This window comes from Nyctibius grandis, chromosome 11 (assembly GCF_013368605.1).
Source record: "Nyctibius grandis isolate bNycGra1 chromosome 11, bNycGra1.pri, whole genome shotgun sequence".
Taxonomy (NCBI): domain Eukaryota; kingdom Metazoa; phylum Chordata; class Aves; order Nyctibiiformes; family Nyctibiidae; genus Nyctibius; species Nyctibius grandis.
Window position 1 is genome coordinate 6,286,033 of NC_090668.1, and position 26,301 is coordinate 6,312,333.

The following is a 26,301-nucleotide window of genomic DNA, read 5'->3' on the forward strand; positions in this document are numbered from 1 at the left end:
AAATGCAATAAATACCTTTTTTTTTTAAAAAAAAAACCCAAGCTGGTGTGTGCTGTCTCTGTGCACCCCCAAATCCCCCGACGCAGTATCATCTGGGCTACCACAGCTCATACCAAGCCTCTTTCCTCTCCAGCTCCCCCAAAGCCCTCTCAACGCTGTAGCATCCCCCCCGTGATGACCCTGAAGGGACGATGCATTTATAGAGTCCCCAAAAAACCCCCCCATCGCTGAGACGCCAAAACCAGCTGAAAAGCAGCTGTCCCAGAGCCGTGGGCCTCCACACAAGCTCTCCAGCCCCACGACCCCATGTCTAGCCAGCTTGCAGGCTAAGAAAATGGGCAGCCGAGGAGCTGCCACACGCCAACACCGCCCGGGTACGGCGCCGAGGTCTCCGTGGGGGTCTCGAGGCAGAAACAGCCCAGAAACAGCCAGCGGCTCCTCGCACGAACGGCCTTTGATGCTAAGGAGCAGGCACATATTTTTCCCATTACAGGCAGAAAGGATGAAAAAAACATCGTGGCCCCAACAAGAATTTCGGTTTCATTTTGTAGGTTACAACTTTTAACTCTGATTTAACTCAACAGGGGTCGTCCCCTCCCTGCCTGCTTGGGAATAGCGGGGTATGGGAGCTCATTCCTGCAGCCTTGGTTGGGAACAGGGTTTGGAGCCAAAGATAATAATAAAACAAGTAAAGATTTAGGCTCCCAGCAGCCTTAAGCCATGCCTAAAAGTCTCTGCTTGCCTTGTAGAGCTGCTGCTCCCCCGGCTTTGCTGACGCACGGCTGGTTTGTCGCCAGAAAGGTGAACTGCTTCGTATTTGCCAAGTTTACTCATAGCTTTTATGGGAAGTTATTAGTGATATTGGGCACCTCTCATTCACAACAAACAGGGCACCCTGCCACGCAGCTCCTGGGTTGGATGCTGGAGGTGATACCACACTCAGCATCACCACCCCCACTCACCACAGCCTCCAGCCGGTGCAAGTCCAGGATGCCACAACCCCCATCAGCTCCTCTCTGTCCCTCACCTTTGCAAAGCCACAGCACAACCCAGACCTGAATTTCCACTCCCCACCTGGGCATCTTTTTTTTGATAAGGGCTGTTTTCAGCCAGATCCACTCCCTGAACCACCTCACCATGGGTTCAGGGGTTGGGTGGAGAGGGGCAGAGCTATCCCATGGCCACACCAATGTTGAGGGTTTAAAGACGAGGTGAGAAGCCACCATGAAGAAGAGGAGCTCAGTTCACACCCAGGGCACCCAGTTTATGTCAAAGAAGGGAAAGAAAACAAGGAAATCAATGAAGCCACCTCCTGTCTTCCTCCTAGGGCTGTCATCTCTCACCTCAGTCCCAGCCCAGCTCCTGCCAAGACATCTCCAGGAAGCCTGGGGCAGGGCTGTGTAAACAGATGCCGAAATCCAGCTCCACCCATGGCCCAGAGCTGCAGAAGATTTCAGGGATTACCAAGGCTGCCTTCAAAATCCCAGCGCCTCAGGGACTGCAGATGGGATGGGCTGCAAGGGAAAGGTGGAGCCGTTGCTTTAAGGCATCCCTTCACCTGATACGTGCAGGACATCCAGCACCCACCAGCACTGCATCTCTCCTGTGCTCAGACATGCAAACCCCAGCACGCAAAGCCCGGAGCTGGGAAAACAGCAGGAATTGCATCTTAGTCTCCTGCTGTCTTAAAAAAAATGACCTAGATCTGCCTCTGGTGCCACCACTGTCACGCAGTTTGGTGACATTGTACTATGTGCCAGATGGTAATCAAATAGGATTAAACCAGTGTTGGTCAGGGCAGTGGATAGGACCAGGCTTTGAGCACCCAAGTGCATTGGGTGGCTGTTGAGGCAGTGCCTGCAGGCAGCAGATGAAGGCAGGGACCCTGTCCTTCACTGGGATGGAAAGGGATTGGGTCAGGCTCCTGGTTGTCACCAAGCAAACCCCAAAAAGCAGAGCTCAGGCTCACTCACCCCCAACCCACACCAACAGTGCCAGCAGCCATCCCCCCCTCCCGCACACCACAAGTGACCCAGCAAGAGGGGACGGGGTCCTTGAAGGTCTGCTCACCTCCAAGGAGATCCTTGGGGCAAGGGTCTCAACCCCATCAATCCCCTAGAGCAGAGGAGGTGGCACAGCAGCCCTGTTCCACACAGGGTGGGCTGCAACGTCTCAAAGGAACCTGCTTTAGCAAGGCTGAGGTGTTTGAGTTCACAGAATCAACCAGGTTGGAAGAGCCCTCTGGGATCATCGAGTCCAACTGTTGCCCTGATGCCACACTGTCAACTAGACCATGGCACTAAGTGCCATGTCCAGTCTTTTCTTAAACCCCTCCAGAGATGGTGATTCCACCACCTCCCTGGGCAGCCCCTTCCAATGGCTAATGACCCTTGCTGAGAAGAAATGCTTCCTAATGTCCAACCTGAACCTCCCCTGGCGAAGCTTGAGGCTGTGTCCTCTTGTCCTGTCGCTGGTTGCCTGGGAGAAGAGGCCGACTTCCACTTCACTACAACCTCCCTTCAGGTAGTTGTAGACTGCAATAAGGTCACCTCTGAGCCTCCTCTTCTCCAGGCTAAACAACCCCAGCTCCCTCAGCCGCTCCTCGTAGGTCAGACCCTCCAGACCCTTCACCAGCTTGGTCGCCCTCCTCTGGACTTGCTCCAACACCTCAACATCTTTCATCTACTGTCAAGCCTTCACTCCACATGGTTGAAGCAAGGTCAGTCCCAACCATAACCCAGGGAGACGGCTACGATAGTCCTCATATCGCTCTTGCCAGGTCTGGCTCATTCAGGAACGGCCAAGAGACCAAGCGCACCCCAAGTGTAGGAATGAGGTATGTGATTTATTATCCTTCCCCAACTCGGCACATTCAAGCAAGGTGTAAAACTCCTTTCTGCGGATTCAAGATCAGCTCACTTGGAGGGTCACCAGCCCTGCGGAACCGCCGGCTTTAAACAACACAGGTGGTGGCAGCAAGAGGCACCGGGGAGGGACGAGAGTTACGGGGAGCAGAAAACAAATGGCTCTGCAACCTCACGGCCCACAAAACTGGGGGGGAAAAAAAAGTCCTGGGGTTAGGTACAGTGCCCGAGTAGAGCCGGGATCGGACCCGAAAGGGAGAAGCTAGGGATGGGGTTAGCAGCAGGGACCTTCTCTGCGGGGAGACCACGCCGAGATGCAGGTAGCTCCTTGTGCTCAGTCTGGTTGAGGATCCCTCCACACACACAAACACACACCTTCTTCTTTCATTACTGTCCTGGTGCTGGGGACTTGTGCCTGCCTCGCCACGTGTTGGAAAGGCAACCGTTGAGAACTGGTGGGCTCATTGCAGTAGTGGCTCCTAAGAGGACATTTCTGAGATGCTGAAAGGTTTAGCTTGGCTCATCAACCCCCTCTCCATCCAGGTCAGGCTTGGAGGTGACCAGTTTGCCTTGGCTGGGTCTTCACCTCTGGACCTTGGTAGTGGCTCAGCATGGCCCTAGAGCTAAAAACCAGCCTCTGTCACCAGTGGAGGGGGCCCGGAGGCTGGAGAGGGGCAAGGGGTGCCCAAAACTCCTGCCAGTGCAGGAGGAGAGTCAACAAGAGACAGGGATGGGATGGGACAGGAGTGTGCACGGGAAGCAGAGAGAGGTGGGGGGCTTCTCTGGAGGTCAGGGCCTGCGGGAGATGAGCGGGGTGCCGTTGGCTGTGGGGTCGGAGAGGGCAGTTTTCCGGCAAGCCGTCAGCGAGGGGTTGTTGAGGAGCGTGTAGGCCAGCCACCACCGGGCTCGGCTCTGCTTGAACCTGGCTCTGCTCGGTGGCATCTTCTTGGGCTGCAGCAGCTGGATGCCTGAAAGGAGATGGGAGCGGGGGATGATTTCAGCCCCAGCTCCCCCTCGCTGGGGCTGCCCAGATGCCCTCTGCACCCTGGGGTGAAAACAGATGAGCTCCATCCTGCCCTTGCATGGGCAGAGGAACAGGAGCAGCTCTTGGGATGGAGATGGTCACACATCAAACAGAGGTGGCATAAAAGCGGAGGGTGCAGCAGACTCACAACCCTCAATGGTCCCTTTACCCCAAAAGGCACCAACAGCATCCCTAGAGAAGCAGTAGACCCACAGAGGAGACCCCAATGCCACCCCACGGCGATGGCCATGCATCCCCACAGTGGGAAGGTCTCACCTTCTTCCAGGTTGCTGGCCCGCAGCCCCGGTGGCCCCGCCGGCTTGGTTGGCTGGAGGAGCAGCAAGCAAAAAGCTTTCATCACCGGGTGAGACTGGCTGACCTCGATTTTCAGATAGTGGCAGTAAGTGTGGTAGCCTGGGGGGAACACAGCCCACAGTAAACACGTGTGGTGGGGCCAGACTTCATGGTCCCACCTCCCTCCCACCCTGGAGCCAAGGGGAGGGTGGTTTGCCAGGCTCCATTCTCCACCCTGCCAGAGCAGCTCTGCCTCCAGAGCCGGTGCTGAGCAGGAAAAGCAGAGGAAGGGCTGAGCTCTCTTCCCTCCTGCCTTTAGCACAGGAGAGATGAGGGTCCAACTCATAGGGTCTGGCCACTGGTGAAACCCAGGGAACCCCCCCAGAAGGGCATCAGCCACCCTTGGGGATGGGTGGCAAAGCAGGACCAAGTGGGCATCAGGAGGAACCACTTACTCCAGTTGTCCCACCTGCCCATTTCTGAACGCAAGTGGTTTGAAGCCATCCTCACTCCCAGCAGCTCCAGGCAATGTAGGAGCCCCTGCCATGTCCCCTGGGAGCTCCATGGTGGGAGAAGGTCCCCCATGCCCGCAGAGGCCCTGCAGAAGGACTCCCCCAGTACCCTACCTGGGTCAAAGGTCTCCACACCACGGTTCAGCAGGCTGATGTCCAGCTGGCAGAAGTGGATGGCATTGTAAAGGGCAGAAATGACCATCCTCCACACCCCGGCCACGACGCCCACCAGGACGTTGATGGGGAAGAGCAGGTAGGTGACTATGTAGAGAGCTCGCCTGTGGGTGGAGAAGGAAGAGTAAGGAACACAAACGCCACGGGATGGGAAGCACAGCCTTTCCCTGCCAGAGAAACCTCCTGCCAAAACAAGCCTCCCACCCTTCCCTCCCTCCTCAGCAGACACAGTCACTGTTTGAGGTGTCTCCATCCCATGGAGAGAAGCAAACACCCTTCCAGGCTCTTGGAGAGGAGACAGCCTGGTGTGCTGTGAGGACTTCAGAGCTTGGCCTCCAGCGTGCACAGGGTTTCCGTTTCTCCTTGAAAGCTTAAATACCAGCGATGGCATGAGTCTGGGGGGTTGGGATGAAGGACACGTGGAAGACTGGCTGCCATGGAGGCCAGGAGAGCCTACAGCAGCCTCCCTGCAAAGCTGGAGGTGCTGGAAGTGCCCTGACTGCACAGAGCAGGACACGTAGCTCCATCTGCCACCCTGGCCTTCAGCCTAAGGAGGCAGCTTAGGCAGTGACACCACGCGTAAGCAAGGGACTGCATCCCCTAGCAGCATCTGAACCACTCCAGCCGATCCTGAGGGATCTGGGCTTCCTCTGAGGCTTGCAAATGGGGGTGGCGGAGCAAGGCACAGACCTCACTAGCTTCACCCCACCAATATCAAGGCTGTAAATGGACCATGGCCCTCTGAAGCATCTAAAGAAACCTCTCTGGGAGCACAGAGCCACTTAAAACCCTCAACCCCCCCAGGCTTTCCTCCTTGAGCTCATGAGGCAGAGGAAGCCATGACATCAGGGGCATATGTAAACTCACAGTCCCCGGGGTCCTGGACCTCAAGAGGGTCAGCTCTGCTCCAAAGACCCCCCCATGTCCCCCTACCTGTTGGTGAGCTCCTTCTGGAGGGGATGCTGCTCCAGGAATTGGTAGTGAGCCGCCAAATTTTGCACGATGACTGCAACAACCAGGGTCAACCAGAAGGGCCTGGGTGGGAGGGAAGAAGCAGGTTGGACACTGGGAGGGTCCCCAAGCACAAGACACCACCCCAGGCAGCAGAAACCTCCACCAAAGCTGAAAGAGCCCGAGATAGAGCCTCCCCTTGGATAGAGCACCCCTAAACACGCTATGACACCCACTTGGGCCTTCCATCCCTCCCCAAGGGAGCGCTCACCACATATTCTGAATGACTTTGAAGAGGTACGGGGTCGTGCCGGACTGGAGCGGGATGACAAGGAGGAAGGTAAACGCTGCCGAGCAGATGAAGAAAATCACTTGCTGGATGAGGAGACCTGGGATGGAGATACAGGGAGGGAAGCCATGGCAGGGGAGGATGGAGAAGCGGTTTTTGTTCTTGCTCTTACTCCCCAAACCTGTGCTTGTTGCTGAGCATGTCTTTCATTTTAATCCCGTAAAACCCCTGCAAGATCCTTACCCGCCTCCCCCACTCCAAACACAACGCTCCGTGCAGGAGTTAATTACAAGTTCAGCCTTTCTTATCGCACCCCGCATTATCCCCGCCGAGAAGAGCCATCACTCGGGGCTGTAACTATGACGCCTCATCATAACGATCAGCCTGAGCCCTGATTTCTAATCATAAATCACACCAAGATCGGCAGCAGCTGCGGTTCCTTGTGCACGAGCTTGTGCTTCACCTCCGCTGCTTTGCTTTAATGACTTGAAAACCAAGATTTTCAAGCAGGAGGTAGATTCATGGCAGCATGGTGAGATGCAGCCGGCTCTGCCAGGGGTGCACCGAGTAGTGGGTGGCGAAAGGAGAGCTGCTTCTCACTGACAAAGGGGTGCAAGGAGCTCCTGGGGTGCTCCCCAGCTCCTCCCTCCACATTGATCTCTGTAATCTGCCTGCAAAATAGGTCCCCTTTCCCGAGGGGTGGTCACAAATAGACCTGGTGGTCCCCCGCATCCTTCCATCACCACCCCAGACCCTCAGGGTGCCGATGCGGTTGGGTCTTGCGCATGCACCACCACAGACGCTGCCCAGAGTCACCTCCCATGGGGCAGAGAGGCCTTAAATTGTCTCCAGACCATGGTGGGGTAAGGATTTCTACCCTCTTTGACATCCTCCACCCATCCATGGGGTGACCAGCCCTCCCATGCAGGGAGACTCAGGCTGTGCTGGGGAAGAAGCGCAGCGAGGAGCACCCAGGATGTGAAGGCCGGGACTGGAGGAGACAGACAGTCCTTTGCACGAGATGCTGCGACAGCTTCTCAAATCAACACATTTGGGCTTGAGCCAAAACGACTCCTCATTTCTCCCCCCCTCCCCTTTTTTCTTCCCTACCAGTTGGTGTTCGGCCTGGCCCTCCCCGCAGAAGGACAGATTGCGTTGGGGGACAGAGGAACAAAAGCCTCACAACCATCTCTTTGCAAAACGGGGCAAGAAAAAGGGGCAAAGATGCTTAAACCCAAGGTAGGCTGTGCAAGGGGGGGGTTCACCACCAATCCACCCCCTCCTGTCCCCCAGATCCCCTTACCCAGGCAGGCAAAAGCAGTCTGGAAGCTGGCAAAGCTCATCCAACAGACAATGGCTCGTCGGGATGGGCGGAGGATATGGGCTTTGTAGAAAACATCCAGCACGGCCCCTTGGTAGAGAGCCTTCAGGTTGTTCCTGGGAAGAGAGACCAGCTGCATCCCAGCTCGGTGGCAAGGTCAAGGCCAGAGGAGGGAGGAGGACACCATACCTGTGCATCACCAGGGTCCTCAGCAGCATGGCACAGGTCAGCAGGCAGCAGAGCGCCGTCGAGCAGATGAAGCAGACTGAGGAGGTGGGGGGAGAAAGACGGGCGGGTCAGGGCTGCAGCCAGCCTCAGCAACGGGATTTTATTGTAAAATATATCTCAGGAGCATTGTGGGGGCTCAGTTATGGGTGTACCCCCCTCCAGTGGGGCACTGTGCCTCAGTTTCCCTTCCTTTGTGATACAGGGAGACCCTTCTCCATCTCCCAGGTGGGCATGAGCTGGTGAGACAGTGGAAAGGGAAGGGGAAAGCCAAGCAACCAGGGGAAGTACAAGCAGTTAGGTTAGCTTAGCGCTGGAAAAATCATTAAGCGAGCCGTGATAAGCAGGCAACGTGATGGAGAGAGCCTGAGAAGATGCCCTCAGAAAAGGGGATGCTGTGGGGGAAAGCAAGAGAGGGGAAGAAGGGATGGAACTGTCAGGAAAACAAAGAGGGTGAGAGGAGCTTGGTGACTCTGGAAAAGCCATAAAAAGGGCCCCCTTTGGCTCGTGGTACCCCAAGGTAGTGCTGTGGGAGGGAGGGGGGCACCCCTGCCATCCCTGCACCCCCTCATCCAGAGCTTTCGATTCTCCAGGGGGGTCGGGGGCCATCTGCTTGATTCCAGCACATATCAAAGCCCTCTGCCGGCTCTCCAGGCCTTGCCGTCTCAGCGCGGCACCAGGCTCCCACGGCCACCTTTCATGTCCTCATGGCTGTGGCAGCTGGTTTTTAAGTCCCCCTGGAAGCTGCCCCATCACCCACCGGTCTCCTGGACCATCCTCTGGGTTAGAAAGCTCTCTGACAAGTTCTGAAATCCTCTAAAAATCACCTATGGATTCAAGACCTGTCTGGGAACCCACCTTCCAGCGACCACAGGTAGTACTTGACGGTGTTGAGCTCCTTCTCCATGTCACCCGGGACAGCCGGGTTCTCCGAGGGCACCAAACCAAACTGGACCAACAGCATCACGATGTCCTTCGTCATCCCCACCCGCACGATCTGGAGGGTGGGGACGACGGCTACCAGGAGCAGCAGGGCGACCTGCGAGGGAGCGGGTGCCACGTGAGCCCCGGGTCACGGCATCCCACGGCTGAGCCGTCGCCTTAGCTTAAAGACTTAAGGCTGGCTGAGCCCTGGAAGCACACGGCCGGTTGCTGCAGCTCAGCCGAGGGATGGTAATACCTTGAGGCACGCTAATACCATCCCCATAGCCCAAATTATGATGCAGTAATGAGTCTGGGCTCCTCTGCTACGAGAGGACATGGCCAAGGAGGCAGGGAGAGGGCTCTGCTTGATATTTAACCATCAGCATCACCTGGTAGACAGCGATCACAGTTGTGGTTATGGAGAGGACGAGCTTCAGCGGGATCTGGAAACCTGGAAGGCACAATCAGAGGGGTGTGTTGGAGAGGAGTCAGGTTGCAGGATCACCCTGAGGTGGTGGTGGAGTCACCACCTCTGGAGGGGTTTAAGAAAAGACTGGACATGGCACTTAGTGCCATGGTCTAGTTGACATGGTGGTGTCAGGGCAATGGTTGGACTCAATGATCCCAGAGGGCTCTTCCAACCTGGCTGATTCTGTGATTCTGTGATCATGGGGGAAGAGAAGAGGAGGCTGCAGGTCCACCCAACCCATCAGTCAAGGTAAACGCCCAGTGGGGAGCACTGGAACAGGGCGCTCAAATATGAACTGGGATTTCCGCCCCAGGGCAATCCTGCGAGGATGTATAGCTGGATGGGTTTCCCTCCTCTTATCTTCCTTTCCCTCAAGCCCATGAAACCTCGTGCATCCACAGCACCGAGTGCCAGTAGCCAGGTGCCTGGGGAGCCGTGTCCCTTGGGGAGCCGCGTCCTGGGACAGCCCCTGCTTCTTGCCTGGGCAGAAGAGGTGAGGAGTGATTTCCCATTCCTGGGCTGTTAGGGATTTTATCCACTCGTCACAGATTTTATTCCCTTATCAAACATAAGGCTGCAATATTAGCACAACCCACGCCTGAACCTCGCTGCCTCAGCCCCCGCAGTGTCCCCATGATGGGGGGGGATCCATCTCCCCATCCCAAACCGCAACAGTTTGTGCGAAGCCGAGGCGCCGCGCGTGCGGCAGCTGCCGCAGCACAGATGCTTTGGGGCAGGAGCCAAGAAAGGCATTTGCTCTCGCCGGGGAGCGGGAGGCAGCCTGTTTGCCGAGCTGCTGCTGCAGCCAAGAGCTCAGCCCGCGCCTGCCCGCAGCCTACCTTCCTCGGGAGCGTAGATGTAGGAGCATAAATATGTCCGGACCCTTGATAAGAGGCTCTCTTCTATCTTTGTGGGGCTGGAGGAGGAAGGAGAGGGTGAAACCCCTGTCCCTCAGGAGCAGGGACCCCCTGTGCCCCCCTTGCAGGCTGCCATGGGCAGGTGCCCTCCTTACCTCCCCTTCCGAGGGCGTTTGGACAGGACAGCCTTTAGGTACTTCTTGTAATAACCTCTCCCTGTAACCTTAAGGAAAACAGCAGTAAGTTGCCTGATTTGAGGACAGGGACATGCTCAGGCATTCGGGGCAAGGAGAGGTGACTGCCTTTTAGGGGGCCAGAGCATCTGCATCCCACCCAGCAGCCATCTCCCTGCTCTGCTTCCACCCATCGCTAGCATGATGCCCCATAGCACCCTCAGCACAGGATTCGTTATCCCAGCCCTCATTTGGATAACGAACGTGTCGGAGTGATGCTGGCGGCAAATCTTCTGGCACCACAAGGGTAGAAATACATCTGCCTTGTTCCCATCAACAAAGCAGCCCCAAACCAGGCGCATCAGTAGCAGAAACCCTCATTCCCATCAGCCAACTCCCAGCAAGAGCCTGAAGGTCACTTCAGTCCACGCTTGGGTTGACGGCTTTTTTTTTTTGAAGTAGGTTTTTCCTCCTCTCTTCCCAACAAAGCCGGGCATTTCCCAAAGGGCCAGGGATTATCCTGTCTGCTGAGAAAACAAGGCGACCCCAGTCCCGGCCTGAATGGGAAGCATTGATGCCTTAAGCCTCTTGTACTAAGGAGTTTACTCCAAAGATGGATTTTTTTCACTCCCTCTCCAAATCCAGCAAGATAAACAGAGCCACAAGCCGTGCTGTCAGAGGGACGGAGGAGAGACAGCTCCTGGTGCCAGAGCAAAGTGGGGAACACGTGCCCTGGGAGCACCCCAGTTCTCCCAGTCAGACAGGCTGCGGGGCAGGAGAGTCACGAACCAGCCCTCACCACTCCCAAAACCATGCACGTCCATCAAGGGGTTCACCCACGCTAACACCCCCCCAGTTGCCCCATGGATCTTCATTACCTCCTTGTCCAAGGTCTCCTCCTGCCCAGAGAAGCTCCTGATGAGTAGGACTGGATACCAAAGGCTCAGGAGCACAAGGCAGAGGATGATGGGGACGTAAGAGAGCGTGGAGTAGTACCTGTAGATCTGGGGAGAAGCAGAGATGTCACATGCCAGACCACCACAGCCTGGGGGTCTCCTCCTGGGCAGGTGACACCTTAATGCCACTTCAAGGAAGAGATGAGAAAGCCAACTCCAGCTCTGGGCCACACCAGCCTCCCTGCTCCTTCCCTGGGTGGTAGGACATGTACCTTCGACGACTGGGGACAATCCACCTTCTGCCAGATGTGGACCACGCAATGGCACCAGGAGAGCAGGCAGCCCATGAGGTAGCTGAGCCTGTGCCGGACGGTGGCACAGGCGATCAGGGGGTAGTAGAAGGCAGGGTAGTAGAGCAAAGCCAAGATCTTCCAGTACTCTAGATGGGACGGTGGGAAGAGAGGAGGGAAGAGCAAAACGGGCGAGAGCAGGCAGCGTGCTCAGTATGGACCAGAGTGAACAGGCTGCTCAGGGTGCCACCCAAAGCCTCCTGGGTGGGGAGGAGCGTGGTGCCCATGGGCGAGGAGGGTGCTCGCCTTACCCCGGGTGCTGTGGGAGGAGTGGGTGATGAAGGGCAGAGGGTCCCTGTCCAAGATCATCACGCACAGGGAGGAGAACAGGATGCCGAACACCGCAGCCACCAGCCCTCGGTTGCCTTCCTCCTCCAGGAAGTTGGCTGGGCTGCAAGCCAAGGAAGGGATGAGCCTGCCACCAGATCCTGGGCACTCTGTCCCCACCGCTCTCCACCCCAGAGCTGGTTTTTCCCATGCCAGCCAGGCAGGTTGCACCTCAGCACCCCTCCACCCTCTTGGCTGCAAGGTGACAGGGACCCTGGGGACCGGGGTTCAGGGTCAGGGTACCTGAGCAGTCCTGGGACACCATTCCAGCAGCTCCGGTGGAGACGCCTGCGTTTCACCAGCAAGGACAAGCCCACGAGCACGGCCAGCTGCCAGAAACCCAATTGAGGGAGCAATAAATACGTGGGTGGGGGGCTCAGACATGCTGCTATGTGATGGGAGCCTCCACAGAGACACCGTCTCCATCCAACACCCTAAATCCAGCCATGGCTGGAGTAGGAACAGGCACTTCTCAACCTGCTCTGATGAGTTATGGGCTCTGAACATCTCAGAGGGACCATACTGGGGAAAACCAAAAATAAATCAAAGCCTTTCATTGCCTACAGGCACGAAACAAAGTCTGGAGCTGTGCAAGTGCCTTGTTGGAGCATCCCAGGCTCAAACCTCACTCCAGCTCACGCTGAAGAGCCCAGACCTGCCATGTGGGAGTAGATGGGCATGACCCAAACTGGGAGGACATCAAATAGGATGTCGGGGCAGACAACCCACCCCGTGGGACTTGGCAGGTACTTACCGAGACGGGTGCCATGCAGATGTGATACAGTCTGGGAGAAATGGTGGGGTCACACTCTGGGATTGCACTGGGAAACGTGCTGGAAAGAAGGGGAAAAAAACCCCAAATTTAGTCCCAAGAGGGCAAAGCAAAGAGCTGGGGTAACACCCACGGTCACGGCGACAGCGGAGGCTTCGCTCTGATGCTAAGAGGCAAACCACAACCATGGACAGCCAGGGATGAAATCACCCTCACGAGATGACTTTATGATCAAGTGAGAGAGATAACACCCAGGAGCGGCCCTGAGACGATCCCCGCAGGGGCTGCGTGACCTCCCTGCACGTACACGGCTGCCAAGGCTGAGCAGACCAGCAGCGAAGGACGAAGCCCCCCCTTTTACAGCCCTGTCCGTCCTGGCTCTGCCTTTCCAAGGGCTGCAGCCTGCAAAGCAGCAGTTCTTGCTGCCTGAGGCGCTGCACTTATTAAATGCCAACTGGGAGGCTGAAGATCCTTTGCAGGGTGGTTCGATGCCTTTCCCATGGGAGAGGGACTAGCCCCAGAGCTGGGGCCACGGCAGAGGCGATGGCTGTCCAGGGTAGGGGCGTGCGGGACAGGGTCCCAGCCAAGCAGGCGTGCCAGGCTTAGCTTTATTTATTCACTCTCTGGCCTCCATTACATCCCTTAATCTCTGCCTTGCCGCAACCCTCCTCCTCCTCCGTTGGTGGTGGAGTCACCATCTCTGGAGGTGTTTAAGAAAAGACTGGACATGGCACTTAGTGCCACGGTCTAGTTGACAGGGTGGTGTCAGGGCAACGGTTGGACTCGATGATCCCAGAGGGCTCTTCCAACCTGGTTGATTCTGCGATTCTGTGATTCTCTCCCCAAGGCCAGGCATGATCGTGCCCACCCACCTTCGCCCAACACCAGGCAGCAAATCCCTGTGCTGGGGAGTCGAACCCCCTGAGCCCTGTAATTAGCAGAGGGGGAACCCCCTAAGCCCCATAACTCACAAGGGGCGGAACCCCCTGAGCCCCTGTGCCCCCCCCAAACCATGTAGCAATGGTGGGGTGGGCAGAGATGAGAGACCAGCCGCAGAGCAGAGCCCTGTGAGCAAGGTCTAACAGTGAAATTAGGAGTTCTCAGGTGTCTTATGTCCATGGCTGTCACCAACCTGCCAGAAAAGGCTTTACAGGACCAGCTGTCATTAGCAAAACTCCAATATCTGCCTTTTTTCCTCTGCTGACAACCGGTCTTGGATAGACCAGAAAGTTCCTGCTGTCCCAAAATACCTAGACTCTGGAGAACCAGGGCACCCACCCGCAAGAGTGAGAGCACAGGGATACCAAAATCCTTTCTGGTATCAACTGGGCTTCAGCATATAAATCCAGAGCATGCAGGAGCTGTCAGACAAGCAAACCCCCTGATGCCTTCACCACCATGGCTTGCTGCTAAGGGGGACACCCAGAAAATACCCCAGAAGGTTTCTAGCAGAGGTTTGGGTCATGTAGGTGGGGGTTTATCTGGGGAAACCAGGGCTGGGCAAGGAGATTTCAAAGGCTGTTTCACAATGCAGAAGATTAAAGACAAGGAGGAACCCTTGGGGCTGGTCACCGCTGGGATCTCCTCCTGCTTGCCCTCAGGATTAGGTATCGGTCAATTAAGCGGCGTAAAACCCACCCACAGAGGACTAAGTCAACAGAGGGACAATAGATGCTGATGGTTGGGCCTTGGGACGCCCAGTTTCAAGCCTTGTGAGACACCTTGGATAAACTGCCATGTCACTCTGTGCCTCAGTCTCTCCTCCCTATAGCAGGTCTCTTGCCCTTGTTGAAGGCACTCAGTTGGGGGAGCATGAAGAGCCAGGGTGGGACCAAGGCAGGGGACAGATTTGCAAGGCTGTGTCACGAGGATCTCCTCAAACCCAGAAGCACAGAGCCAGAGGAGCCCTCTTGATGCCAGCAAAGGCTCTAGGGGCTTCAGAGGGGTCAGGGCAGCAGTTTAACACCATGAATTTAATTTCCCATTTTGGGGAAGGGTAAGTAAAAGGGGGTGTAGCAGAGAAGCCTGCTGCAGGAGTTACACCAGCTCTTGCCAGAAGCACCCAAAGAAACAAAGCATTTTGGGGGGGCCAAAACAAGACTTTTTCACCATCTCCCGCTCACCTGGGAATAAATCCTGGCTCTGCTGCTCAGGGGATGTTGCTCTACAGAAAGGGGATAGAGCAGCCAGGCAAAAGGCTGGCAGCTGCCCAGGGTGACCCCAGCAGGGACAGGGGGGGACACGTGGCACCCACCAGTGAGGCTGGACACTTACTCCTCCTGCGGCACGGCCGGCTCCATGGTCTCATAGATGTACCAGTCGGAAACGAGGTCGTCGGTGCCGGCAAAGCCGTTGTCCAGCAGAGCATCGTGCATCCCACCGGAGCCGTTGGCTGCCATGGCCGTCTCCTTCCTCCGTCCACGGGCTGGAGAGAGATGGTGAGAGGCAGCTGGAGGCAGAAGGCAACCGAGCTTTCCCAAGGTGGGTCCTCCTGGGCTCTGGGAAATGCAGGGATGGAGGTGCTGAGCCTTGACTTTATCTCCTCAGATCACTGGGGTTGACCGGGAGCTTTCCAAACCCAGCTGTGCCTCCAAGGCTCCAGCTTTTATCTGGACTCTGAGGGAGGGAGAAGGGATGAACGCCCCCCTCACACACACACAACCCGAGTTCTCAGGGCACACCTAATCGTCCCCCGGCCGCTCCCTGCCCACCGCGGGACGCTGATAGACTCGGAGCCTTTGTTTGGGTTGTTTAACAGCTTTTACGCCAATGACTTGAAAAACCAGCACAAGGGTCAAGTTTTGGGCTTGGCGGCATGGGCTGGCTGGCAAAGCGGGGATGAGAGCTCGCCGTGGCTGGGGAGCCCGTGATCTGTGTTCCCAACGTCCCTCTGTGCCACCAGCTGCCCCACACAGCATCCAGCCTCCCCCAGCACCACGAGGAAACCTCAGCAATCAAAAGGAAGAAGGATTTGTCACGGTGCCAGACCCAACAATCTCTCATTTCTCCTTCTCCCCGTTATTTTTTGATGACTTTGGCCCAGACAGCCCCACGCCCTCCGCTGATGTCCCAGAGCTACATCTCACAAGGTGCAACGTGCGTCATCTACCATCACTATCGCAAAGGCAGGGCCCAAAGGCGTCCCCAAACGCCGGGCAGCGATGCTCAGCACAGCTTCCAAACCCCAGGAACCAGTCCAGGACCTGGGGACACCTCATCCCACAGAGCTCAGGGATGTCACCAAACGCCCCAGGGCTGCTCCGAGGAGATGGGTAGGTGACGGATGACTGAGCCGGCAGCTTTGCTCTGGGCTGCTGTTTGTACAGCTGGTGTTGGCCAGGGACAGTGATGGATATAGCACGCCAGCTTCAAAGGGATTCCCCACATCAGGGCTGTGGCCCCACAGGCAGCCCTGTCTCTGGACAGACAACTGGCCCTCATCACCATGGCCACGCTGCCCCGTGGCCTGATGCTCTGCCGGATGTCACGTCCCCAGTCAGGTTTTGGATCCCCTCCAAGGACCTGAACCCCTCTAGATCAGGACATGAGACCTGGGACCTTCACCTCCCTTCCCAGAGGACCAAAGCTTGGCTAGAAAGCAGGTACCCCCCCCACCTCCCAGCATCTTGTCCACATCAGGGTACCACCACCATCCTGCTCCCCACCAGCACAGGCTCCAGCAGAGGAAGGATGGACCCCACCAGCCTGGGGCTGGTGGACCCAAGATCCCATCCTCAGCCCACCCAGCGCATGTCCCAGCCTCAAGGCATCCACTCTCCAGCCATCCCTTGGTTTCGCCTGCACGGGGAAGCAGCTCTGACCTCACCTCCCAGGAATGTAGCACTCCGTAAAAAGGTAGAAGGAGCCTGTAAAGTTCATGGCAGTGCACACGCACGTCTGGAAGCCCCTTTCCCCTCCCGTGGGGTCACTGAAGGTTGGCAGGGCTGTGGCACCTGCCTTTGGAAGTGGGGGGCCAGGGTTTGGGCAGGTCAAGTGAGCCATGCCAGCCCTGGCATCGGGCAGCATCCTTCTGGGGATGCCATTTCCCCTGCCAGGCAGCATTCATGTGAAGGACCAGCTCCAAAAGCCACCATGGGATTGCCCATGCCCCTCTCACCTCCCCAGTCAGCAGAAAGCAAGATCCACCTCCCCACCACCATTACCCCATACGACCCACCTCCGAACGAGCCAGCAGATGCTACCTTGCCGGTGCCCTGACTTTCAGCTGCTAGGGGACACGGCGGTCGCAGGAAAGCAGGAAGGAAAGGAGAGAAATGCTCAGCAAGAGGCACGTAGAGCTGTCAGGGAGCCCCACCGGGCAAGCCGCAGCCTGAATCCCACGCTGGGACAGCAACATCACGCGACCAAGCTGACAAGCTCCCCGGGTGGTGTGTCAGCTCCCCTTCCAGCACATCCTTGCTCAGAGTATCACCTATACCTGGACCCTGGGGCTTTACTGGCCATCTCTGGCTGGGTATGGGACCAAGGTGGGTCAACAGTGTGTCCTGGCACCAGGTATCTTCAAATCCTCCAGCCCAGCTCACTTATCTTCATGAGATGGATGCTCTCCCATTCCAGGGGAAGGACCCGTCTTGTGGTCCACCAAGCAGGGTGGCAACATCTTGGTCATTATCCAGAAAAACTGGGTGTCTGGAGAAATCAGGAGGTGCTTCAGAGCCTCCAACCCATCTGCTGGACACCACCAGGCAAGCCATGGCGGCACAAGGCCAGATGAGTGATGGTGTGACATGGGGATATCCAAGCCTGGACCCCGATGGGTCTCCTCTAGCCCTTGCTCTGTGCTGGAGCAGAGACTTTGCTGGCACATGGAGGGCATTTCAGCACGTGATGAGGGTCTTCGGCCTCACAGGGAAGAGTTAACCCCCCTATTCCCACCCAGGCTACAAAGCCCGGTGTCCTGGAGGAGGAGAGGCCGGTGTGCCAAAGCCTCAGCAGGAGCAGCATCCCTGGCCAGGGCAAGGCCACCGCTCTCCACCCTGCTCCGCGGGCGCTGGCTCCTCTCGCCGGGGCCGAGCCAGGAGCTGGCTGGCTTCGCAGCCCCTCCGTGCCCCGCGTTTCCCCAAAACCTGATCTCTTTGCTCCTCCGCGTAACCTCTGCCGAAACAGGCTGGGCCTTTGATCGCAGCAGCCTGGCCCGAGATTGATGGCTTCAATAAACCTCCTTCATATTCTTCATTTCCCACTATCCATCACTCTCTGGGGAGCTTTTGCATCCCACCACTATGAATTAAACTGGGAGGGGAAGAAGAGAGGAGCCATAAGGGAATTACCCCCCCGTTCCCTCCTCCCATCCAGCCTAATGGTGATGCCTTGTGTACAGCTTTTAATAAAAATGATAAAGATCTCATTTCACGATTGTTCAGGGAGCCCTTGGGCCAGCCAGGGGGAAAAAGATTTGTTTAAGCGAGATCTCTAATTCAATTGCCATTCGGGAGCCACGCTGGTGGCTGCTGGGCTGGTCCTGTCAAAGCCAGGTGGCACGGGGGTGGCTTCGGAGGACATCAGCAAAGAGAGGAGCTGGTGACCCAGCTCGTGAGCTGCTCATTCTCAGCAGCTTCGGTTGATGGTTGGAGAGGCGAAGCCCAGTCTCATGCCAGCACAAGCCAAGGCAGCCAACTTCAGCCCCAAAGTCCACCAAACTCGGTGTTCTAGCCCCAAAATGAGGTGAGACCAGTCAGTCCCATCCTTTCCCTCCACTGGTAACGCTGGAGCCCTCCAAGCACCAAAGATGCCCAGGCCAGCCCTTGCCCAGAGCTACTTGAAAGCACTAACCATCTTTCTGGAAAAGCAGAGCTTTTTCCAAGGTGAAGATCCCATCCTGCCCACAACTCCCCCAGCCTGCCCTGACGGACGTGCCGAGGAGCCCACGCACACCCCGAACCAAGGGACCTCCAAGAAATCACTGTCCACCCTTCCCCGGGCACAGGCTCAGCCCCAGGGGGCTGAGGACGCCAAACTCATTGCACTGGTGAGCCGACGTGTCTCCCCATCTCCTTGGGAAAGCCCCTGCCCAAGGCAGGGAAAGGGCCAGAGGAAGTTTTTCATCCCTTCCAGCCTCCCCACTCCGACAGCATTTTCCTCCCAGCTCAGACCCGGCGAGGCCAGTTCTAATCCACACCAACACGCCCCCAACCCCCAAATCCCTCCCGCACCCCAACCTCCACCACCCCAAGCAGAGCCCAGGAGCCTCTCCAGCTCTTCACAAACACTTTTCTCCTCTGCAGAGCTGGAGCCTGCAGATAATAAATCCACCCCAGAGATCATAAACACATCAGCAAGCCGAAAGAAGCCCCTTTTGCATTTTAAAAGCAAAGGCACCTCAAACATTTAAGGCCAGGAGGCTGTTTAAGGTTATTTTTAGGCTCCTGACCCCCCTGCTCCCTCCTTTCAAAGCAAAGGCAGCGGCACCTGCTGCGCACAAAGCCCCCCCTCAAAGCCAGGGGAAGGGAAAAAGGCAGGAGCTTGCAGGATGGCACCAAAACCTGCTGACAAAGTCGTACGTGGGGGGGTCAGGGCAGAGCACCCCAGAGCCCAGCTCCTGCGATGCTGTGGGGACTGAGCGTCTCTGGGGAGATAACCCCCTGGGATTGACCTCTGCTGGGATTTTGGGGGGCTGCTGCACCCCCAGAGCAGGGTTTGCCCCACCGTAAGCAAACAGGCTACATATTGAAGCTCGCATTTACAACCTGGAGCAATTAACTCCATGGGTTCATTAAGCCCGGCTTCCCCCACGAAGACAAGCTTGCAAGAAATTACAACAAAGAGGGGGAAAAAAAAGAGGAAAGATTAAAAAAAAAGTTACCTTCTTGCAACCAGCGACCTCCTTGCAAGGGACCCAGAGGCTTGGCTCGATGGGGGGGTCTCAGAGAAGCGTGGCCTTGCTAAGCGGGGTCTAAAGCATCCGCTCACGGGAGCCCGGCACGGATGCGGCCATGCAAGCTCCAAGGCAAAGTTCAGAGCACCGGCGAGCGAGCGGAGGCTCGCGGTGGCTCGGGGAACTTTATCCCCTCCATCTCGAGGAGGCCTTGGCTGGGGGCCACCCTGGGGTTTAGAAAATTAAAAACAACCAACCCCGTGGGCCGCTCTCCCTTTGATTAGGCAGAGCTTTGCGGGAAAGGAGGCAGTTCGACCCAGCCCCCTTCTTCCCCAGCTCAGCTGGGTTTGAGCTGCTCCCTCCGCCTCCCTGTGCTGAGATTTAGGGGGAAGCCTGGGGACCAAGATGCTGCTATGTCCCCCCCCACGGGATGCAAACATCTCTGCTTCCTCCTGGAGTAAACCAAAGGGCTAACTCCTTACTGGTGTAAATCAGTTGAGCCCAATCCTTTGCCCAAATCTTGCAGATTTATTTGGGTTTTGCCCCTGCCCAGTGCAACTTGGAGGGGGGGGGAAACATGGAAAGGAAGCTTTGGTTTGGTGCAAGCTTGGGGACAAGTGTCCCTGGTCTGGGAGAAGCTGCTCTGGGCTGGTCACAAGACCAGAGCATCCTCCTTGCAGCTCCTCGGAGATGGCCAGATCCTGCCCAGGGCTCGCACAGCAAGTGCTGTGGGTGCAGAGTGACGGTCCCACAGCAGTGGGAAAAGGATGTGAAACGTCTTGGGGTGCAAACTGGGGGATGCTTTGCCCCAGGGGTGAGGGCAGGAGGAACCAGCCCCAGCTGGGGCAGGCAACTGGGAGGAACAGGCTCCTTGGCCACCACCTCCTTCCCATCAGTTACACACAGTCCAGGAGACAGCAGTTTACAAAAAAAATATAATCCAGACAAATACACACATAGTCCACACGTGACAGCAAGCAAAGCACAGGAAAATTAATCAAGGTTGAAGATTTAGCTTAATTTTTAGCCAAAACATTGTGGCAACCTCGAACAAAATGACCTGCAGGGTTTATTTCCCCCCCTCCCTGGGACTGTTTTTAAATGAGAAATGCTGCTGTTTGTTCCTGGGTGGAGGTGAGGGACCAGGAAAGGGCTGAAATTCAGAGTCACAGGGGGTTTTTTTTCCCCCCTCTAGACAAAAATATTCATCGATTTCCATCCTGATCTTAGCAAAGTGATTGTTACACACATGCACACCAGCCCTGGAAGGTCTTTGCCAGTCCCTGGCTACGTGCATCCTTGGCCTCTGCTCCATGCTATAAGGTCTCTTCCCAAATACTTTTTCTGCTCCTGGAGAAGTGTCCTCTCCTTGCATGCATTGATGCCCTGAGCCTGTTTTATCTTGTAGCACTGGAGGATGGAGATCCAAGGTGCAACCCAGCAGCCACAAGCAAATCACTGCAGCCATGGGGACCCTTTCCCTTATGGAAAGGACTTTTACATGGAAGAATAGAGCTAAGGACAGCAGGAACCCACTTTTGGCTGAATCACCCAGCTCTCATCGCTATTACACAGCTTTCTGGACCCAAACCTTGAGCTCATTACATGGGCAGGGCTCCAGCCATCAAAGGCCACCTTTCATTTTACAGGAAAATAAAACAAACACAGGCTGCCAAAATAAACAGACCTCCCTGTGTCCTATGAATCAGCCTCATCTCCAGTAGAGCTGTGGAAACTGGTATTTAGCTTTTTGGGGGGCAAGGGAGGGTCTCAGCCCCAGGTTTGTCTATGCTTGGTGTCACATTAATGCAATGGAGGTGGCACCTCCAGACCCACTGCACATGCTCCTCTGCTACAGCTGGGAAAATGCTGCATGAATGAGCTGTGCCTTAGATTAGGTCACGGGACAATTAGTCTTTGATGATGCTGTCATTAGCAGCAGCTCTGTAATGTGTTTGCAGGAGGGTGGGAAGGAAATTAAGCAGGCTAGTTAAGGGTATGCAGGCAGAAATGGCTCCCATTTCCCCCCATTAGAGCCTGGCAGGGTTTTAATTGAGGCAGAGGAAACTTTCAGCTGCATTTAGGAGCTGAAGACCAGGGCGAGATCCTTCACACAGATGCTAATTAGATCACTAGGATTCCTCCTGCTGCTGTGGCCCAGGGAAGCAGAGCCCAGCTCCATGGCACAGGGTCCCCACCATGACATGGGGGTGCAAGGCAGGGGCTGGAGGGAGTCCCAGCTGCACAGATAAGCACAACGGTGACATCTCCATAGGGGACAGGCAACCCAGATGGCCACAATTTTGTAGGTGAAGCAGCTTGGAGCAGCATCACACCCTCAATTCAAGCCATCCCTAGGCTGGGAGAAACCTTGTAGGTCCAAGGCAGCTCTGCTTTGGGAGCACCAGGAGGTCTCCATCCATCAGGGGAGAGAACCAACAGTTCCTCCAACAGCATTAAAAGCATTTATGCTCTCAGCCCTCTCAAGCAAGCCAGCCGTCAGCATATCGGAGCACCCTGGAGACATCAACACTCTTCACAACAGGTTTGACAGGCAGGGGAACAATCCCTCCCTCCACGATTTCACCAGCTCGAGCTTAGCATCACACAGAGCACTCTTCTGCTTTCAACCCAACTCAGGGCCCAAAACCCTCCGAATTACTCCTGTCCTCACCCTGACCTCTGCACCATCCTCACCACAGCAGGAGGTTAAATACATCAGTAGAGTTCAGCACCTCAAGGCAAGACTCCAGCCTCTATTTTTCTTTCCCAACCAGAAACCAAGGAAGGACTAGGAGGTCTAACCGTCCTCCCTGAATGCAGCAAGGAGCTGTGAAAGACCAGGATTTCTTTTTAGTGAGTCCATCCATGGCCCACGCACCCTTCCAAAGGGATTCTTGGAAGCAGTGATTTTGGTACAGTGCCCCAGGGTCTCAGATGCTGTTTTATCCCCCCAGCCCACTCCCCCCGAGAAGAACCTTGTTGTTTCAAGCTTGCACCAGCGTGAAAAGACTGGAATGTGGCTTTTTATACAGAGCACAGAGCTGTCTTAGAGGAGGGCCATCTGCTAGCCCGGCTCTGGCTCACGTTTCACTGGGAATATCCCAAAAGCTGTGGGAATGTGCTATTGTCAGCAGCAAAGGGGAATGAGCTATGACATGGGGCTCCTGGCGAGGATCAGACAGTGCCATTCCACCTCCCTGCCCACCCCAGACCACCAAACCCCTTGAGGCCAGTCCCAAAATATCCATGGTGGGATTAATGTCCGGCTGCTCAGCTGGATCAGGGGCAGGGTTAGCAGGCAGGGAGCTCAGCTCCAGTTGCACCAGCCTGAAATGCATGCTCCTGCATGCAGGAAAGAGCAACCCATGTAATGCTGAGGGCAGACCTGGACCAAAACCCCTTTGTAGCCAGCTTTGGCTCAGGACATCACCCCTGAAAGGCTCCTGACCCGCATGCAGGCACCCCACCAGCCCCAAGCTGCCTTCTGCAGCCCACCTATGCCTCTCAGAGCATCCCCAACCCTTCCCCCAGGCTCATCCTGTTCCCCTGCCTTGCCCAACCCCATGGGGAACCACTTTCATAAGCAAACCCAGCTGAAAGCTTGCCTTAGAGACAAAACAAAGAGCAGCTGCAGGCTTGGCTGTCTCATCCCATCAGCAGAGGATCCAGCAAACAGCCCCTGGGTGCAGGAGGAGCAGGATTGTCCCATGGTCAGCAGTGGCATGGCTTGCACTGTCCTCGATGCCAGCATCTCCTGGAGGGTCTGCAACAACCAGCAAACCCCTTTCTGGTGAATCTCCCAAAGCAAAGGGGGCTCAAGGAGCCACGAGCTCCCCACTGCAGGGGTGCACACCCCCCCTGTGTGCACAGACACGGCTGTGTTGCATCGCTCACCATCACCCTGGATATCCCGGGCTGGGTGCTGGAAGGCAGCCACCACTTTGCATCTAGTTACCTGGTTTCCCAACAAACAAACTGGAGTTCAAAGTCCCTGGCCCTGCTGTTGCACGGGGGCAAGAAAGCTCCCGGCATCTCCCCACAGCACCCAAGGATGCTTTTCCAGGCACGGGGATTTCTTCTGCTTTTTTGCTGCCTTTGAAAGCTGCCTGCAGAGATGTGAAGCCAACAGGGACCCATAGGCACCCCCAGGCACTTTCCCCGCTGAAGAAGAGAAGGGGACAGTGACAGCAGAGCTGGTTCAGCTCAGAAACCTGCCTCAGGCTGCCAGGAGGGCTGGCTCCAGGGCAGAGATCTGCAAGGTCCCTGCCATCGAGGAGGCTTCACCTCCAGACTCCACCTCTGTCCCCATGGCAGGCAAAGCAGGGGAGCCTCGCGTCCCCCTGACCCTGCAGCACTCCCGGCTGAAGGCTGAGGAGAAAACACTGGATTTTGAGTTTGAGCTGCTCGGTGCCCAGTTTAACCAGCAGGGCTGCTACACCCTGCGGCTCACCGTGGAGAACCCGCTGCTGCAGGGCTCTGGCACCGGCGTCCGGCTCCGCATCAACAGCGGGGAGGTCACCCAGAGCAGCACCGGCAGCACCGACACCGTCGAGCAGAGCAACCTCGGCCAGACCTCCTCCTTCCAGAGGAGGAAATTCACCTTCACCCTGCCCAGAGGTAAGAGGTTGGATGCCAAGGGGATGGCCTGATTGCAGAGGTGACCCAGCAGCATGGCTCTGCAGCAAGCACAGCCTGTCTCAGGCTTGCAGACCCACACGCCATGCTCATACCTTTGCCCCTGCAGCAAGCCCCTGAGCTGGAGTCAAAGTCATCTGAGCTTAGTGGGGTGGAGGGCAGGTCCAGCCTGGAGATGGGGCCAACACCACCGACGGTTCAAACCCCCCCACCTGGGATCTAGATGCATCCAGGCTGGATAACGCATTTGCTAGCGCTCCCAGAGCGGAGCTAAGCAGGGCTGCTGATGGCTGAGCCCAGGAGATGCTCCTGGGACCACCACCCCTCCTAAGCAAGGCTTCCCCACCCCCTCCACGGCAGGGTTCTGCAAGAACGACAAGAACCACGACGTGCGGCTCCACATTGAAGCCCTGCGCTTCCCCGGGAGGGAGGAGAGGATGAGGAGGAGCAGGCTGGTGGGGGAAGCCTTCTTCGCCATCTACCCCCGCCCCAACCAGCCCCGGATGAAGCTCTCAGCCGGGCGGGATGAGGACTGGTACCGCTACAGCTCCGTGATGGCTCTGCTGCGGGTGGGCAGTGAGCAGCCGGCCATGCACTGCGGCCGCCTGGCCTTCACCGCCTCCCTGCACGAGCACCGGCCACCCACCACGCTGCCTTCACCCCCACCCCTCTTCCCCAGCACCCAGGAGGAGGACCAGCAAGCAGCAGGCACAGCCCCAACATCTGCATCCCCATCCCTGGGCATCCCTGTCCCCAGGCGCTCGTTCCACACACCCGAGTCTGCCTACCACTCCCTGCCCACCGAGGGCCAGACCCACTCCCCTGAGGTACGGGACCCCAGACTGGGGGGGACACAAGGTATTGGGGGGTCAGAGAGATCCTGTGCTCCAACAAAACAAGAGCAGTCTGCTTAGGGCAGGATTTGGCCCTGGGGTAGCTAAATGACCCCACATGGGCACCAGCTGGGGTAAAGGCAAAAAGGGAGAGGTCTCTGGGGCTTTCACAGAGGGTATTTGCTAAACAGTACAGTCCTGCCTCAGTTTCCCCTGCCTCAGTTTCCCCTGCCTCAGTTTCCCCACGTTATTGGGTAGAAGCCTAGTGCCTGTCCCCTACCTGCCACCAAAATTAGGGACCCTCTTTGTCCAGGACAAACTCAAGACACAGACAGGGTCTTAGTAAGACTGCAACCACCCAAACAAACCTAGTAAAGAGAATCCTGAAGTCCAAACTACACCCAGAGCTGCAAGGACAGACCCTTCATGGGGTATTCACCTAGCTCAGCCCACCCCAGGGTGCTAAGCACCCACACACCAAGAAAAACCTACAGCCTGGCCCAAACCACACCCAGCAAGACCAGAGCCTCCAACCCTTCTGCTCAACCCCCCCAAATCCCCCCCTCACCTTCCTTGGCTGGCACAGGGCAGCCCCTCTAGCAGAGACCCCAGAGACGGGGCAGGCACCCAGCAGCACCCTGCCCTCCTCTGCCCCTGCTCTTTTAAGGGCTGGGAGCAGCCAGCCCCCATCAGAGGCAGCTGGGAGCTGGGCAGATGCTTCCTATGAAGGGTGGAGGGAGGGCAAGGCTGCTAAAAAGCTTATTATTAATTATTATTAATATTATATTAATTATTATTAATTATTATTAATTATTATTATTATTAAAGCTATTTTTTTCCATGAGAATAGGCTTGTTCTTTTATTTTTTTCCTCCCTCTGAGGTAGTTGGGGTTGTGGAGGAGCAATCCTTAGGGATATATGATGGGGGGGCAGCTCTCTAAGTATAAAATAAAAGTTTTTGGGATAGTTATGGTGTTTTTTTAGTGTTTTTTTTAATTTCTTGCAAAAAATTCTGCTATTGAAGGGTGAGGTCCTGAGCCCAAGTGTTGGAGGACGGAGCAGGGGTGCAGAGGGGTCTCCCTGGGATATGGGGGTAGTGGGAAAAGGATGCTGGTGTCCAAAGCTGGGCCTTCAAACCCCTTCTCTTACCCCACAGAGGCTTCAGGCTGTGCTCAGCTCCTCCCCGGAGCTCGCGGGTGACTCGGCAGATGAGCATCCTTCCTCCTCCTCCTCTTCCTCAGTGCCCGCCCCAAGGCGACTGCTGAGCCGCAGCAGCTTCCACCTCTCCTCACCAGGCTACAGCGCGGATCTGGCCTCCTCGCCGGGGCAGGTGAGTGCAGCCCATGGAGAAGACACCATCCTACATAAATAATGAAATATTATTATTTATACCAGCTTCCCATTAGGGCTTTGGAGGGGTGAGAGGGGACATGGCCACCTCAGTCCTGTCCCCAGCTCAGCTCGGGTCCCAGCTCTCCTCCTGCTCCCAGGCCATCGTGTCCCCAGCTTGGCCCTGGGGATGGGGGAATGGGGCACCAAACTTTACATTTTTAGGACCAAAAGGCAGCCCTG

General features: G+C 56.4%; 2 protein-coding genes across 2 annotated transcripts in view; one reads left to right on the forward strand and one right to left on the reverse strand.

Annotated features, from left to right (window-relative positions):
• Positions 1-3,653: 3,653 nt before the first annotated feature.
• STRA6 (signaling receptor and transporter of retinol STRA6) lies at positions 3,654-14,821 on the reverse strand. Its single transcript, XM_068410738.1, has 17 exons — positions 14,697-14,821; positions 12,405-12,483; positions 11,894-11,979; positions 11,575-11,714; positions 11,246-11,412; positions 10,956-11,081; positions 10,060-10,127; positions 9,887-9,963; positions 8,968-9,029; positions 8,513-8,693; positions 7,619-7,694; positions 7,412-7,545; positions 6,091-6,208; positions 5,802-5,903; positions 4,809-4,972; positions 4,165-4,302; positions 3,654-3,832 (listed from the first exon to the last, which is right to left on the reverse strand). Exons 1-17 carry the CDS (start codon positions 14,819-14,821, stop codon positions 3,654-3,656), a joined length of 2,022 nt encoding a protein of 673 aa, XP_068266839.1.
• Positions 14,822-23,567: 8,746 nt separating this feature from the next.
• CCDC33 (coiled-coil domain containing 33) overlaps positions 23,568-26,301 on the forward strand; it is a 43,787-nt gene continuing 41,053 nt past the window's right edge. Inside the window, exons 1-3 of the mRNA XM_068410739.1 lie at positions 23,568-23,877; positions 24,256-24,722; positions 25,886-26,059. Of these exons, the coding sequence (XP_068266840.1) occupies positions 23,568-23,877; positions 24,256-24,722; positions 25,886-26,059 (951 nt within the window). The remainder of the gene's footprint in view (positions 23,878-24,255; positions 24,723-25,885; positions 26,060-26,301) is intronic.